This window comes from Trichosurus vulpecula, chromosome 4 (assembly GCF_011100635.1).
Source record: "Trichosurus vulpecula isolate mTriVul1 chromosome 4, mTriVul1.pri, whole genome shotgun sequence".
Lineage (NCBI taxonomy): Eukaryota > Metazoa > Chordata > Mammalia > Diprotodontia > Phalangeridae > Trichosurus > Trichosurus vulpecula.
Genome location: NC_050576.1, coordinates 277137586 through 277154332, shown reverse-complemented (window position 1 = coordinate 277154332; position 16747 = coordinate 277137586). Strand labels below are relative to the sequence as shown.

The 16747-nt window shown below is 40.2% G+C and overlaps 1 protein-coding gene across 1 annotated transcript in view; it reads left to right on the top strand.

Annotated features, from left to right (window-relative positions):
- Nucleotides 1-16747, top strand: part of MOGAT1 (monoacylglycerol O-acyltransferase 1) — a 44938-nt gene that overhangs the window by 19810 nt on the left and 8381 nt on the right. Inside the window, exons 2-5 of the mRNA XM_036757051.1 lie at nt 2530-2708; nt 4213-4417; nt 7019-7193; nt 8332-8531. Of these exons, the coding sequence (XP_036612946.1) occupies nt 2530-2708; nt 4213-4417; nt 7019-7193; nt 8332-8531 (759 nt within the window). The remainder of the gene's footprint in view (nt 1-2529; nt 2709-4212; nt 4418-7018; nt 7194-8331; nt 8532-16747) is intronic.

Below are 16747 nucleotides of genomic sequence, written 5' to 3'. Positions count from 1 at the left end.
GCAGCTCACATATTCAGGGCACTAGGGCCCCCTCCGCCCGGCTTCTGGTCTGGATGGTCCACGCCGTTCAGGCTGGGCTCTGCTCCACTCCGTTCCCAGCTCCCAGCTCCCAGCTCCATGTGGAATAGACCTCACCCAGAAACCATCCAGGCTGTCCTGGGCTGGAGCCCTGCTTCCCTCTGCTGTTCTGTGGGTTCTGCCATTCTAGAATTGGTTCAGAGCCATTTTTTATAGGTTTTTGGAGGGACTCGGTAACAGAGCTCACTCTAGTCCCTGCTTACCAGCCGCCATCTTCTCTTAACATTTTCAATGTCATTGACCTATTTGGAAGTCTGGTAAGACCTATGGATCTCTTCTCAGAAAGAAAATAAAATTTAAATACATGAAATAAAATACAAAAGAAATCAGTTATATTGAAATGAAGATATGATATTTTTCCCATCCAGGTTCACAGACTCCCTGAAATCTGTTGGGGTCCATGAACCTCAAGTTAAGAACCCCTGCTCTGAATAGATTCTCAGTCTTTTACAAGAAAGGATCGTCTTCCTGATGCTCCCAGCAGGTATCACCAAGCTTGGATCTTTCAGGATTTATAGTGGCCTTCATTGGAGAACACCAGGCACTGTTCTCCAGCAAGGCCAGAACTCTGCTGGGTCAACTATTTCTCCATTATTATTAGTCAGACATAGTCTTTACTGCCACCAAACAAGGCTTCAAGAGTTTTCTGTGTTAGGCTGCAAAGGCAGCTCAACCAGAGTTTTAACTTGAGTCTACCATTTGTTGCTACTCCTACCAACCTCTGTCTTCACAAAACCTTGCTCATAAAGCAGGGCCCTGTTGACTTACAACTTTAGCTCCAAATTTAGATATGGTGACTACACATCTTGATGTCCTATTGTTCTCTGATACTAGAAAGGGTGGTGAATTGTTTGTCTTTCGTTGTTGAAGAAAACCAAGGACATCAGGGGTGATGTCTAGACTTCCTAGTGAATTGGATTTAAGTGAGTCAGAGTTGCACAAAGTCATCAGTCTAGTGGCAAGACAAAAGTCAGGATGACTGACAGTGGCCCAGGATGCAGTAGATGACCTTGGCATCTTCTGTGTCTGACCAAGCTTTAAGTATTTCACAGTGCCCACTTCACCTGTGTTCATGGCTTTTGGAACAAATTGTACTTATCCGCCCATTCTATTGGAAAGCCGTCATATGCTTGGAGTAGACATTCCCCTAACTCACCAACAGGTTGAGGACTGTCAGCTAGTAAGTGTCCTCAACATGGTTTAACCCATCTGCCGAGACAATTTACTAGGGTGTGACCACTGAGCATGCTACAGTTTCTTGGAGCCTCAGGTGAAAGTTGGGTGACCAGTTGGACACCAAAAGCAGATGAGCAGCCCTGAAAAGGGCTCAACAAACCCTCACACCAGAGGTACTAATCCTCCTGAACATTTCATACACCTCAACCAGAGAGGAATATCCCCTATTAGAGGAAATACTCATTCCTAACTTATTTAAGAGCTGATAAAGCTGACCCTCATTTCTCCCTAGTTATCTCTTACAATATTGAACAGTCCCTTACATACCTGAGAAGGATAAGTCAAGGGGTGGGGCTGAAAAGTCTGAGCCATCTTTCCATTTATCTGTAAGTCCCTTCTGTCTGGGGCAGCTAGGTGGTGAAGTGGATAAAGTGCCGGGCCTAGAATCAGGAATATCTAAGTTCAAATATGGCATTAGACACTTACTAGCTATGTGACCCTGGGCAGATCACTTAACCCTTGTTTGCCTCAGTTCCTCATCTGTAAAATGGAGACACCCTGGAGAAGGAAATGGCAAACTATTCCAGTATCTTTGTCAAGAAAACTCTATGATCAGCTCATGAAGATTCAGACATGACTGAACAACCGAACAATAACCACCTTTTGTCTTTGCATCATTTGTAGTGAGAACGTCAAAAGGATATGGTTTGATTTCGGCAGTTGTGTATCGTCTTGTTGGTTATGGAATAAAGATCGCTGTGTAGGTGGAAGAGGATTATATAGAACTGAATGCTATTTGGTACTATCTGTTCCATGATTCAGTAAGATTACCTTTCTCCTTGAGCACAGCTGGTAGACTCTCAGTCTATATGTGAAGCCATCCCATCTTGGCAGTACTTGCCAGAGTTTCTACTACCATAGCATTAAAGAAGTCATATTCACCTCCATGATAGGGTAGGAATTGTGTACAACAATAGAGGTATTGCTTAACTTGTATTTGCTTGGTCAAAATAGTCAGGAAAACATCTGAAGGAGGGAAGTGTCTTAGATCACTGAGGCAAATTATGCTTTCTCCTCCTCACCCCTCTCTCAAACAAAACCTAGTAAAAACCAACCTATTTTTCCTTCAACTTCCATGCAACCCTTCAGTGGAATAGGAAAGATCATGGTTAATTAAATCAGTTGATCCAATATTGAGTTCCTAATGTGCATCTCGCTAGGTACGGTCATGACTAGTACTGACTAATCCTGACTCTTGGTTCTTTTGCCTTGCAGGTCAGCTGTGTTGTGGACTCTTTGTGATACTGCTTTATAAAAACTACTGGTTTCTCTATATCCCCTACTTAACATGGCTCTACTTTGATTGGAAGACCCCAGACTTAGGAGGCAGGAGGTTTGACTGGGTCAGAAATTGGACTGTTTGGAAGTACTTTAGGGAATATTTTCCAATGCACGTGAGTAAAATATATCATTTGTTGATGGGAGAAGACTAGGATTCGGGTTTTTCAACTTGTCTTTAGAACTTTTCCATTTGAAGACAGACAACTTCTAATCCTTTCATCTGGATATCCCCAGGCAAGTCACTTAATCTCTATGGGCCTGAGCTTCCTCATCTATAAAATGAGGAAGTCAAATTTGACCTTTTAAAGGCCCTGTCAGATAAAAGTTCCCATATTCTTATGTTCTTGAAGCACATAATTTGGCAAGTCTGTTACTAAGTTGAATCTGCTGGCAACAAAATTTAGAAGGCTAAATATGAATAATGAAGAAGCAGTGTGGTTCATAGGGCGGTAATGTCAAATCCTAATAGAGACAGAGGCCACTTATCTGTACGTAAGGATCCCTGTGGGCTACGTACTGGCTTAGTTTTTAAACATAACATTGCTTATGTTTTATTGTGTTTTTCCTTATTTTGCTAAATATTGATGTGGGCCACGACGAGGGGCCTTGTGGCTGATACTTCTGCTGCCTGGGATAAAGGGCCAGGCATGTTACGGTGAAAAAAGTGCTGGATTGGAAGTCGGGAAGACCTGGGTTCAAATCCTGCCTCAGTCACCTGTGGGACCTTGAGCAAGGCACTTAACCTCACTAAACTTCACTTTCCTTGTCCGTCAAATTAAGGATTGGTTTCAGACAGCTCTGAGGTCCCTCCCTCCCAGCTCTGAATCTGGAATCCTAAGCCTTGGATTCAAGTTTCAGATACATGCTTCACTCTCAGTGTCCTAGATATGCTACAGATCTTTCAGGAGGGAGTTTCCAAGCCTGTGATTCCCTGAGCAGATGAAATCACAGTATTCCCTTCCCTTCCAGAATAAATACATATTATGTATACATATTTCTAGGGCAGCTAGACGGTACAGTGGATAGTGCTCCAGGCCTGGAGTCAAGAAGACTCATCTTCATGAGTTCAAATCCAGCTTCAGACACTTATTAGCCGTGTGACTCTGGCAAAGTTATTTAACCCTGTTTGCCTCAGTTTTCTCATCTGTAAAATGACCTGGAGAAGGAAATGGCAAACCACTCAGTATCTGCCAAGATAACCCCAAATGTGGTCATGAAGAGTCAGGCACCACTAAAAAAAGAGCTTAACTGATACATATTTATAGAAAGCTCTTTAGTTCTTTAGTTTTGAAGTCAACTTGAGGTCTCTTCTCAGGTTTCATACTGATTTAGAGCTGAAAAGGATATCAGAGGTCGTCTAGTCCAGCCCCCTTATTTTACAGATGAGGAAACTAAGGTCCAGAGAAAGGGAAATTACTGGCCAAAGGTCATACAGGTATCGAATAGAAGAGCCAAGATTTGTACTCAGATCCTCCAATTCCCAATCAAATGTCCCTTTCCCTTAGCCTTCATTCCTTTAAGAATTAAAGACTTCCTCCTATTTGTGACTGGCAACTAATATGGTGGTGGGGACTCTGGGTGCTACGGTATCTTTGCTTCCATTTGAATACTCTATAGCTCATCAAAACAGTGGATTTGGATCCAAGTCACAACTATATATTTGGATTTCATCCCCATGGAGTGCTTGTTGCTGGGGCATTTGGAAACTTTTGTACAAACCATTCGAATTTCAAGGAACTGTTTCCAGGCTTTACTGCATATCTTCACACACTTCCCTATTGGTTCCGATGTCCTTTCTTCAGAGAGTACCTCATGAGCAGTGGTAAGTGAAGGCTGGAACACTTTTCCCTATATTGGCAATGGGCGGCAGGTCCATCGATCAACAAACATTTGTTAAGTGCCTACTATGTGCTAAGTACTGGGGGTTCAAATATAAATGTGAAACATCCCCTGCCTTCAAAGACCTTATGTGCTATCCAGAGAAATCACATCTACAGTTAAGTACATTTTTCAGTCTGTCTGACTTACATTTCCTTGGGAGGAGATCTCTTCCAGAAGCTTCCTTTACTAATTGACAAAGTCTTCAATGACTTCTTTCACCTGTAGTACTTGAACCTAGAGCTCTGAATCACTGCAAGTCTTACCCTACTCAGAAACTATTTCTTCTTGTTCAGTTTGATTGGTCTGAAGCATTCCACTGGCCAATTAAGGCTGATTCTATCCTTCAGTGAAGACTGGTTGTCCTAACTATCATTCTAATTTAACATCATGGGCTTCAGAAGAGGCTATGTTTCCTTAGTGGAGAATCCTGACTTCCCATAGAGCCTGTCAGCATCATATCTATTTCCTCTGATAGCTAGAAGCTGCTTTATTATTTCTTCTTATTTCAAGGACTTTCTGGGGCTACCCAAGCAGTCCCTTGAACAGAAGACTAATTTTTAGGTTATTTGCAGATCAGAGATGCCTGATGGGCAACTGCGTGATCAAGCTTCATCCAGCTTAGGCTATCCACTCCACTGAAATCATATAGGCATACCCTAAAGAAATAGTCTGCCAGAATAGTATCTTTATAGTTCAACAAAATTCAAATACCATAAACATACAATAATCACGACAGATTTAATTTATACCAAGGCAAGAAGCTCATTTCTTTCGTAATAACATATTCTACAAATCTTCCAATTCTAAAAAAGAAGCTTTCTTAATAACAGAGCCTAAAGCTCCATCAATCCACACTGGGGGTAAAAATACAATAGTGAAACATCCACTGCCTTCAAAGACCTTATGTCTTAGTCAACTAAATTTAGACCAGATGTTTTAGTGCCATTTTGGATATGCTTTAGTTTGCTTGAATCTTGTGTAAAAATTAAATTAATTTTCCTTTAAAAAATGCAAGCTGTTGTACTGATGTAAAAGCACCTTTGTAAGAGTCACATGACCTTTGCCAAGATTCTGACATCTCTAGGCATCTTTAGGAGAAGAGACAAGGGCTCAAAAGGGAGTATCAGGGGTCAAGCTGTCACTGACATTGTGACTCAATCATTAAGCCCAGCCCTTTGGTATGCAGTGGAATTAGACCTCAGCAGCTTGTGGTGTAGCCCAATGCACATGATTTTTCTTAGGGAAACAATGCATAAGGGAACAGTCATGCAGGCAATCGGAAATATCTCACCCAATGGCTCTATATCCATTGCTATCCATCTGAATGATTTTTGACACATTTCGGGGGTAAGGAACCTGCAGCCTCGAGGCCACATGTGGCCTTCTAGGTCCTCAAGTGCAGCCCTTTGACTGAATCTAATTTCTGTGAAGTGTGGATTCAGTCAAAGGGCTGCACTTGAGGACCTAGAGGGCCATATGTGGCCTCAAGGCCACAGGTTCTCCACCCCTGCAGATCAGCCTGTGCTAAAGACTCATTGTGTGTACAAAGCACAGTACTAGATCAGGGAGAAGGTTAAAAAAAGATAATTAATACCTTAAGTTGTTTAAGTGATGTTAAATCTTATATGATGTTAAATCATTGACAAGACCCCTGCTTCTGACTTGGGCATGCCTTGAAGGAGTGGGAATATTGTGCTAGATTTGGTGTTTGAGGCTTGAGTTCGTATCCTTTGTCAGGATCTCTACACTTTAGTTCTCTCATATATTAAAGGATGGGATCAGACTACGTGACCTCTTCCAAGATCTCTTCCGATTCTAAGTCTGTGATCCTATACAACTAAGCTGAGCCTTGAGAGTTAGGTCACCAGCAGCCATTGAAGTACTGGTGTGCTGCAGACTGAGACCTTCCCACTCTTAGCACCAAGACCTACATGATGGAGAAGCCACTCGTGGACCTAGGTCACTGTAACCATGTGCTCTCCCTGTGTCACAGCTTCTGCCTTGTACTCCTTTACTGTTTATCCACAGAATTATGGGAAAGGTTGTAAAGAGTAAATACTAGCAATGTCCCCACTTTTTTATACTGCTTGATTTGCTGAAATCCATGTACCAGAGAATTCATAGTACCCTTGTCCGTGTTTCCATTACAGTCCCTTTCTTGTGTTAACAGCTGTATATTGTATGGCCATTGATATTACAATGCCTCACCAATGGACTCACTACTCCATTTTTATTTGAGATAATACTTTATATATCTAAGTGAGGAACCATCAACATACAGATGCCTGCCTTTGCTATCCTAAAAATGGCAATTACTGACCTAAAGATTTAACTAATCTTCCAAAATTTGTTTTAATATATTTATGTAATTAGTTACAGCAAATTTTATTCCATAAAATGTTTTTTTTGCAAATATTTTAAATGAAAAAAAAAAACTAAGGCATTCCTTAAAAGGGTCAAGGGAGTAAATCGGGTTTAAGGTATACTAGTACCACAACAATACCTTAAAATAAAATAATTTCCTTTTATTTTATTCACCAAGGAGCAGTCTCGGTTTCCAAACAATGTGTATCTCATGTGCTAAGCAAGGAGGAAGGTGGAAACATTTCAGTCATTGTGCTTGGGGGAGCAGAAGAGTCACTGGTTGCACATCCTGGAAGTTTTACTCTGTTTATCAGCCAAAGAAAGGGGTTTATTAAAATGGCTTTGACACATGGGTAGGTAGCTTGTCCATTCCATTGCCTCTGATGGCAGTGTTCTGCCACACGTCAGTCTGACTAGAGAAGTCTTTATGAGAGGGGGCCCTTAAATCTCACTGATCCAGTCTGTTCTATTTGTAATGGACAATTACATGTTTGGTGAGTGGGAGCTTTGCACCTTTCTGTTGGGATATCACTTCCAAATGTACTATGTTATTTGAAATCACACATGCACAGGATGTCTGTATAAATAGATATACTAATGATCACAAAAGTTCTAAGAGCAGAGGCAGTATTGATGTAGTAGACAGAACCCTGGACTTGGACAGCAAGACCTGGGTCTGAAACTTACATCTAGTACATCTCTGAGGATCTTCCCCTCCCAGATTGATTCTTTTGTGAAGGCAAACTAGGCTATTTTTTGCCTCAATTCTTCCCTAGCCTTTAATCACTGAATGAGAAAGACCTTAGCCTAGAAAGGTCAAGATCTCCTACTACATCTGGGGTCATTGCCAGTCATCTTGACCTAGGTCTTGTCACTAGACTTCAATGACTCTGGAGTACAGAGTGAGGCTGATAACTTTGTACAGCTCCACCTCACTTAAATCCAATTCACTTGTAAGTCAAGACACCCACCCTCCTGATGTCATTGGTCCTCTTTGAGAACAAAGGACAACAACAAAACAATTATGTGACCATAGATGTATGATTTCACTTCTCTGATGCTCAATTTCCCTACCTATACAATGGGGATAGTGCTACTTCCAGCACCTATTTCACAGGGTTTTTTTGAGACTCAGATTGTATAATATTAGTAAAGTACTCTATAAATGTCAGCTATCTCTGTTCATCTATGAAAAATGCATTGGAAGTTTGATATGATCTAGCTCCCCCTAGAGTGGCATTTAAATATAAAGCTGGGCTGATGTGGGCCCCATTCAGAGTAGCCTAGTGAACAAAATCCCAAAAGAAACTTGGGAGATTTTATCTGTAAGACAATACCATGCCGAGGACCATAAGGATAGCTTATTTCAAGGTTTTCGATTTTTATTTCAAGGTAACTGCAGTGGTTAACATTTTTATATCCCTTTCCTTTTTAAAGTTTTTTTTAAATTTTATTTCAGCTGTCCTCTGAACTCTTATATTTGTTTTACAGGGCTTATTTGGTTCCTGTGTTTTCTTTTGGTGAGAATGAATTGTTTAAACAAGTCAGCAATCCTGAAGGCTCGTGGCTCAGAACTGTCCAAGAGAAACTGTACCAGAAAGTAGGCTTTACTTTGCCATTATTTCATGCCAGAGGAGTTTTTCAGTACAATTTTGGCCTGATGCCCTACAGAAAACCTATTTTCACTGTTGGTAGGTATCTTGAAGGCAATTACAGGGATGTTAGAAATCAATAAAAGCATTGCATGGTTAACAGTGTTGATCATTTTTTATAAAGAGGAATCATTTTAAGATAACAGAACAAATAAGAGATATTGGTAACACAGAATTGGAGCAGGAATGTCTAACTAATTTCAATTCATGACATGCATTATATTTCAGATGTGACCCTACTTTCCATTTCGGTGGTATTTAACGACTTTATAAATCTGAGAGCCTTTACCCTCTTTTATATCTACAGAATCCTTCCCTAAATCCTAAAGACATAACAAGATTTCTCCTACCCATTCAAAAATAATAATAATTTAACTCTTCTTTTCTCTCAAGCTTTTGTCATGTCTGTTTTCTCCATTTCCCCATCAGATTCCTGAATCAGCTAGATGATACAGTGGATAGCTACTGGCCTTGGAGTCAGGAAGATCTAGGTTTGAAAATCCTTCGCTAGACACTTAGTAGCTGTGTGACCTTGAAAAAGTCACTTAATTTCTGTGTACCTGTCTGATCCTAGAAGAAGACAGCTACACAGTTACACTTGTTTCTGTGTACTCACCTCTAGTTCATTTCTCAGACCCAAACATTTTGATTTCTGAGCCCATCATTCAACTGAAACTGCTTTCTCCAAGATTATGAAGGATACTTTAATTGCTAAATTAAATCAGTATTCATCAACTCTCATTATTCTTGTATTCTTTACAGTGTTTGACATTATGCCTTCACCTCCTCCTGGACACATTTTCCTATCTAGCATTTTGTTACATTATTTTCTCTTGGTTTTCTCCCTTCCTGTCTTGTCTATTCCTTCTCATTCTTTTTTGCTAGATCATCATCCATTTTTTTCCTTCTATAAGTGGGTATATGCTAGGACTCTGTCCTGGGGACTCTCTCTTTTTTTTTTTTTTTTGCTATTGACATTTTTAATAATCTCATTTATTGTTGTTATTCAGTAGTTGCTGTCATGTCTGACTCTTCATGACCCCATTTGGGGTTTTCTTAGCAAAGATACTGGAGTGGTTTTGCCATTTCCTTCCCCAGATCACTTTATAGATGAGGAAACTAAGGTAAATGGAGTTAAGTGACTTACCCAGGGTCACGCAACTAGTAAGTGTCTGAGCCCAGATTTGAACTTAGGAAGATGAGTCTTCCTGATTTCAGGCCTGCACTCTATTCGCTGCAGCACCAGTATATTCAGTTATCCTTGTGTGTATGACTCCCAAATCTACATATCTGGCCACCATCTCTCTCCAGCTGTGCATCACCGGCTGCCTGGTGGAAATCTTCACCTTGACATCCTCTAGGCATGTTGAGTACAATATGTCCATAATGGAATGAATGCATCTTTCCTCCCTGTCCTGAAGTCTGTCTATTTCCCTGCTTGAATTCACTGTGTCTTTTGAGAGCATCACCTTCCTCCTGGTCACCCAGGCTTATCACTGTGAGGTGGTCTAATCAGTTGCTAAGTCTTATTAAGTCCACCTCCACAAGATCTCCTGCATTCTTACCCTTATTTGCACTCCCATAACCACCAACTAGTCCAGGCCCTCATCCCCCCTGGTCTAAGCTAGTGCATTAGCGTCCTAATTTGTCTCTCTGCCTTGAGTTGCTCCCCAACAATGCATCTTTCATGGAGCTGCCAAACTGATATTCCTAAAGCACAAGTCTGACCTGCGAATGTCAGTGTCCTACTCTAAAACCATTCATGATTCCCTATTACCTTCGGAAGAAAATAGATACTTTTGGCTTGACAGCAAATGTTCTTCCCAGCTGGGCTCCAATCTATCTTTCTAGGTTGATTTCTTACTACTTCTCTTCATGTTCTACATTCTGGCCAACATGGTCCATGTATCCAACATTCCTTCTCCTGTCTCTGCCCTTTGCCTAAAATGCTTTCCCTCCTCACTTTCACCTTGTGGAATTCTTAGCTCCCTTCCAAGATTAGTTCAAGTGCTATCTTCTACTGAAAGCTAGGTGACCCAGTGGACAGAGTGCTGAGCCTGCAGTCAGGAAGACCTGAGTTCAAATCCAGCCTCAGACACTTACTAGCTGTGTGACTCTGAGTAAGTCACTTAACCTCTATCTGTCTCAGTTTCCTCAACTGCAAAATGGGGATGATAATAGCACTCAAGTCCCAAGGTGGTTGTGAGGGTCAAATGAGATAATCATTGTAAAGCACTTGGCACAGTGCCTGGGCACATACTAAGTGCTGTGTAAATGGTAGCTATAAGGTATAGTTATAAAGCCTCTTTGAACATTACTTTGCATTTACTTATCTAATACTTGTTTTCATCTTCCCCACCCCCAATGGAATACTAGTTTCTTGAGGATAGGAGTGGTTTCATTTTTGTATTTGAATGACTAGCACCCAGTACGATGCCTGGCACACAAAAAGCGCTTAGTGGGTGTTCATTGAATTGAATTCTAGTGTTCTCATGAGGAGTTAGGAATTATTTAACGAATATCCATAAATTCTGGTCCTAATGTAAAAAAGGTATGATATTTTGCCAACATAAGGTATTCCAGATATGGAAACTTCTTTCATTTAGCAGACCTCAGCACTCTGCAACTTAATAGATAAGTTCTAGATGTTAAGTGACTTGCCCAGGGTCACACAGCTAGTAAGTGTTGGAAGCAGGATTTAAACCTAGGTATTGCCAGCTCCAAGCCCGGCACTTTATCCTTTGTAGTGTGTTGTCCTTAGCCTGTATCTGTTCCTATGTGAGGAGGTTTTTTCCATGTTCTTATGGATTCCTAGGTAATTCCTAGCCATAGAAAAATATATTAAGTGAAAAATTTGATGTGACAGATGCCTTCATCAGTCTCTGCTCATGTAGGCATTTGTCATGTACAAGTTCTTTGTAATGTACGAAAGCAGAGGAAGTATGGCTAGATGGCAAAAGATCTGGGGGTTAATGAAATGCAAGGCACTATGCATCAGCACCATGATGCAGCAGCTAAAAAAAAAGAAACAAGCAAATGCAAGTTCAGGCTTCACTGAGAGAAGCATAGCATCCCAAACGAGGTAGTGATCATGCTGCTGCAGGTTGCCCTAGTCAGACCTGGGACGTACTTTTTAGGAAAGACATTGATCGCTTGCATCATATCAAGGGGATGGAGAACAGACCACCGATGTGATTAGGGACTGTGACATATAAAGACCAAAGGAAATGGGTATGTTTAGCCTGGAGAAGAAAATTCTTGGAGTGCAGGATTCTGAGGGTTGAGGGAAAATTGGTATCCACTTAGAAGGACTGTTATCTGGAAGAAAAAACAAAATTTGTCCTGTCAGTCCCAGAAGAGAAACCTAGGAGCAAGGGTAGACACTCCAGAGAAGTAGATGTTGGCTTGGTATGTCAGTCAGCCAACATTTATTAAGTGTTTACTATGGGCCATGAGCAATGGTCTTGGAGGCAGAAAGATTCATTTTCATGAGTTCAAACCCAGCCTCAGCTGTATGACCCTGGGCAAGTCACTTAACCTTGTAAAATGTAAAATGAGCTGGAGAAGGAAATGGCAAACCACTCCACTATCTTTGCCAAGAAACCTCCAAATGGAGTCAAGGAAGACTTGGACATGGCTGAAAAATGACTTAGCAAAAAATGTTCAGGCACTGTGCTACAAGCAAAAAGAAAGTGCCTGCCCATAATGAGACTGCATTCTAATGAAGGAAGGTGACACAAAACACAGTTGACGAATGGAGGGGAGGAGGAAGTTTTAGGGGAGAGGGGAAAGGGAGAAACTAAAGTTAAAGGATGAATCCCTAGCAGTATGGACCAACAGTATACAGGTGGCATTACCAAGAAGAACAAATCACAAAATAATGTTGAAACCGTTATTGAGGAATTAGATTCCTTTCTTTGTCCATGGCTTGTAGATATATTTCTTTCTCAACATGAGTCCTGTCAGCCTGTGCCATTCTTTCCCTGAATTCTTATCAAGAAGGCTTTTTGTCACGTTTCTCATTGTTTCTGGACTGGTGTTGGTTCACTGTGCCTGATTTGCTTTCTCTTGAGTCGTGTATGGATTTCCGACATAGACCATGATGAAGCTACCTAGGGCCTCTTATGTAATAGGCACCCAAATATTCAGTGAATATTCTTTTCAGTGTCTATCAGTCTGGTAGCCCAGAAGTTTTCCACACTATTAAATATTGACTCATTTTCCATCATAAACTTCCTTCTGAATGCAAACTCACAATGGCTTCTCTGGTGTAAGATACATTTATTAATGCTAAAAAGGCCTCTTCATTTCAAATCCTATTAATAGAATTTCTTTAATCCCATTAAATTTAAAAGAGATGCATTCAGGTCAGGGTCTCTTCCCCTTGACTTTACTGACCTCTCTTACATGAGTCCAGTCATCCCCTCTCTGGTGTCTTGATTAGACTCTCCCTTTTTTCTTATAATCTTCATTTGACTTGATCTCCTACAAGATGGGTCACTGATTTCAAGTTGGAAGCTGTCTCAGAGGTTACTTTGTTTAACCCCCAAATTTTACACTTGTGGAAATTGAGAAGTGCCTTGCCCAAAGTCACACATGGAAGCACTGAGCAAGGGACTGAACCCAAATCCAACACTCTTTCCATTGTTCCATACTCAGAATTGTGTTTTTAACTGAACACATCCCTAAAAAAGTCTTCTGCATTTTTCCTTGCATGTTTCATAGCACTAAAAAGTATGCTACTGCCACACATCAATTTAGCCAAATATTCAAAAATCGGAGATTTTGTCAGTTTCTTTTTTTTTTAATTTTTATTTTTTGGAGACTATTGGAGTTAAGTGACTTGCCCAGGGTCACACAAGTGTCCGAGCTGGATTTGAATTCAGGTTCTCCTTACTCCAGGGCTGGTGTTCTATTCACTATACCACCTAGCTGCCCCCAATTAAAAAAAACCCTCAAATGTCATCCTAACATGTCATCAAGCTCTCATTATAATAAGAAGCAGAGAGAAGGAGAACTAGAATTAATAATTCACAGTTGCATGGCACTTTAAGGTTTACAAAATGCTTTTCTTCCAACAACCACTCAAACATTATTATTGCCTTTGTACAGATCGGTAAACAAAGGTACAGAGAAGGAAAGTGACTCATTGTAGGTTTCCCAGAGCCAGAATTTCACTCCTCTCCATTCCAGGGGGCAACGGGCCTTCCTGCTATAGCATATGTTGGAGGGCTGCTGTTCTCTACATGGTTTTTTCATACCCCATTTGTTATCTACTGTCTCATTTGCCAGGAATTCTCAAGGACACAAACATATCTCAACCTTTTAAACCTTAGAAATGGATTAATGTTTGGCATAAGCAGAACGTCTGCTTGATTTTGGTGAGAGAGCAATGTCATGTTTTGAAAAGAAGAGAAAAGACATTTTTTTTATTTATCTTTGAAGTGCTGGAAGAAATAACTTGGAATACAGTGGTTTTAATTTCTATTGTTTTTATTTATTTTGAAAGAACTTTTTATCCTTCCTTTTTATTTCCCAACTATTTCTGGATATTTTCCCTCCCTCTTGGATTTGAGCTTGCCCATGCAACAAAGACTGCCTACGCTAAAATAACCTATTCAGTGATTTATCTGACAATGCAGACAACATTTTGCTACTGTAGCCTTCCTAGCTCTGCATCCTGGGCCATTGCCAGTCATCTTGACTTTCGTCTTGCCAAGGGACTTTAATGACTCTGGAAGAGAGAATAAGGCTGATGACTTTGTGCAACTCTGCCCCACTTAAAACCGATTCATGGGCGGGTCAAGACTGATGTCACTGGTCCTCTCCTAAAACAAACAAAGGGAAGGGATTAAGTGTTTATTAAGTACCCTTTATTACTTATTTAAGTTTATTAAGTAAGGCTAAATGCCTTACAATTATTTTCTCATTTGATCCTCACGACAACTCTGGTGCTATTATGATCTCCGTTTTACAAATGAGGCAACTGAGGCAACTGAGGCAAGCAGAGGTTAAGTGACATATACAACTAGTAAGTGTATGAGAGCGAATTTTAATTTTGTTCTTCTTGACCCCAGACCTAGTGAACTATCCAGTGTACCACCTAGCAGCCTCTAAGATAACCTTCAGTTGTTCCTTGGGCCAGGTAGTTGGAAAGTTTAAGATTGTTTACTTACTATGTCATTATCTTAGGCCTCAGTTTTTTGTCCCAATGTATTAAAGGAGGTCAGAATCTCACCTCCTAAAAGTAATAAACTTGAGTACAAAGTGCCCATGACCAAGCAAGACCCATTTGTTCTAGACTCCACTGTAATCCTTTCTAGCCAATAAAATAACTCTTACCGTCCTTTCTACCTTTGAAAAGGAGCCCAACCAACCTTTCTGCTGCTTCTGTTTATCTCCTCAGAGAATGACTGGTAATATTTCACATTTTTCATATCTTTGGTTTTCCATTATTTCTGTTTACCAATACATCCTTTCCACCCCCTCTCCCACCTACCTACTGAGTCATACCTTATAGCAAAGAATACAGAAAAAGAATGATAATGGGAAAGGTGGGGGAGAAAGCAATTCAGCACAGCTAACCAACATATTGAGTCTGGAATAATATACAATATTCAACACATGGTTTCTCTTTCCTTCAACCCCTATACTCTTTTCAAACAAGGAAGAAGAGAAAAAAGTGAATTTTCTCCAGGTCAACCTTGGTCATTATCATAATAGAGCATTTGGTTTTGAGGTTGGGTTGTGGAGTTTCTTTCTATTTACACAATTTTCATTGTGTATATTGTTTTTCCAGTTTTGTATACTTTGTATCAATTCATAGAAGTCTTCCCATGCTTCTCAGTATTCCAGGTATTCATCTTTTTATGCTGTAGGAATATTGCCTTACATTGTTACCATGATTTTTTGGCCATTTCCCAGTTGATGGGGAAATCTTTTTTTTAATTATTATTTATTTAATATTTTTAGTTTTCAGCATTGATTTCCACAAGAGTTTGAATTACAAATTTTCTTCCCATTTCTACTCTCCTCCCCACTCCAAGATGGCATATGTTCTGATTGCCCCTTTCCCCAGTCAGCCCTCCCTTCTGTCACCCCACTCCCCCCCATCCCCTTTTCCCTTACTTTCTTGTAGGGCAATATAGATTTCTCTGCCCCATTGCCTGTATATCTTATTTCCTACTTGCATGCAAAAACTTTTTTTTTGAACACCTGCTTTTAAAGCTTTGAGTTCTAAATTCTCTTCCCTCTTCCCTCCCCTCCCACCCTCCCTAAAAAGGCAAGCAATTCAACATAGGCCACATGCATATCATTACGTAAAACCCTTTCACAATACTCATGTTGTGAAAGACTATGTTTTTCTCCTTCCTATCCTATCCCCCTTTATTCAATTTTCTCCCTTGACCCTGTCCCTTTTCAAAAGTGATTACTTCCCCTCCTCCATCTGCCCTCCCTTATATCATCTCCCCTTTTTTTATCTCCTTCCTCCTTTCCTGTGGGGTAAGATACCTAATTGAGTGTGTATGTTATTCCCTCCTCAGGTCAATTCCGATGACAGCAAGATTCACTCATTCCCCCTCACCTGCCCCCTCTTCCCTTCCACCAGAACTGCTTTTCTTGCCACTTTTATGTGAGATAATTTACCCCATTCTATCTCTCCCTTTCTCCCTCTCTCAATATATTCCTCTCTCATCCCTTAATTTGATTTTTTTTAGATATCATCCCTTCAAATTCAACTCACCCTGTGCCCTCTGTCTATATATATATATATATATATATATATATATATATATATATATATATATATATATATATATATATATATACACACACACATACACACATATATACACATATGTATATATATATATATATATGTGTATATATGTGTGTGTGTGTATGTGTGTGTGTGTGTGTGTGTGTATGTATATTGCCTTCAGCTACCCTAATACTGAGGTCTCATGAATTATACACATCATCTTTCCATGTAGGAATGTAAACAAAACAGTTCAACTTTAGTAAGTCCCTTATGATTTCTCTTTCTTGTTTACCTTTTCATGCTTCTCTTGATTCTTGTGTTTAAAAGTCAAATTTTCTATTCAGCTCTGGTCTTTTCACTGAGAAAGCTTGAAAGTCCTCTATTTTATTGAAATTCCATATTTTGCCTTGGAGCATGATACTCAGTTTTGCTGGGTAGGTGATTCTTGGTTTTAATCCTAGCTCCATTGACCTCCAGGATATCATATTCCAAG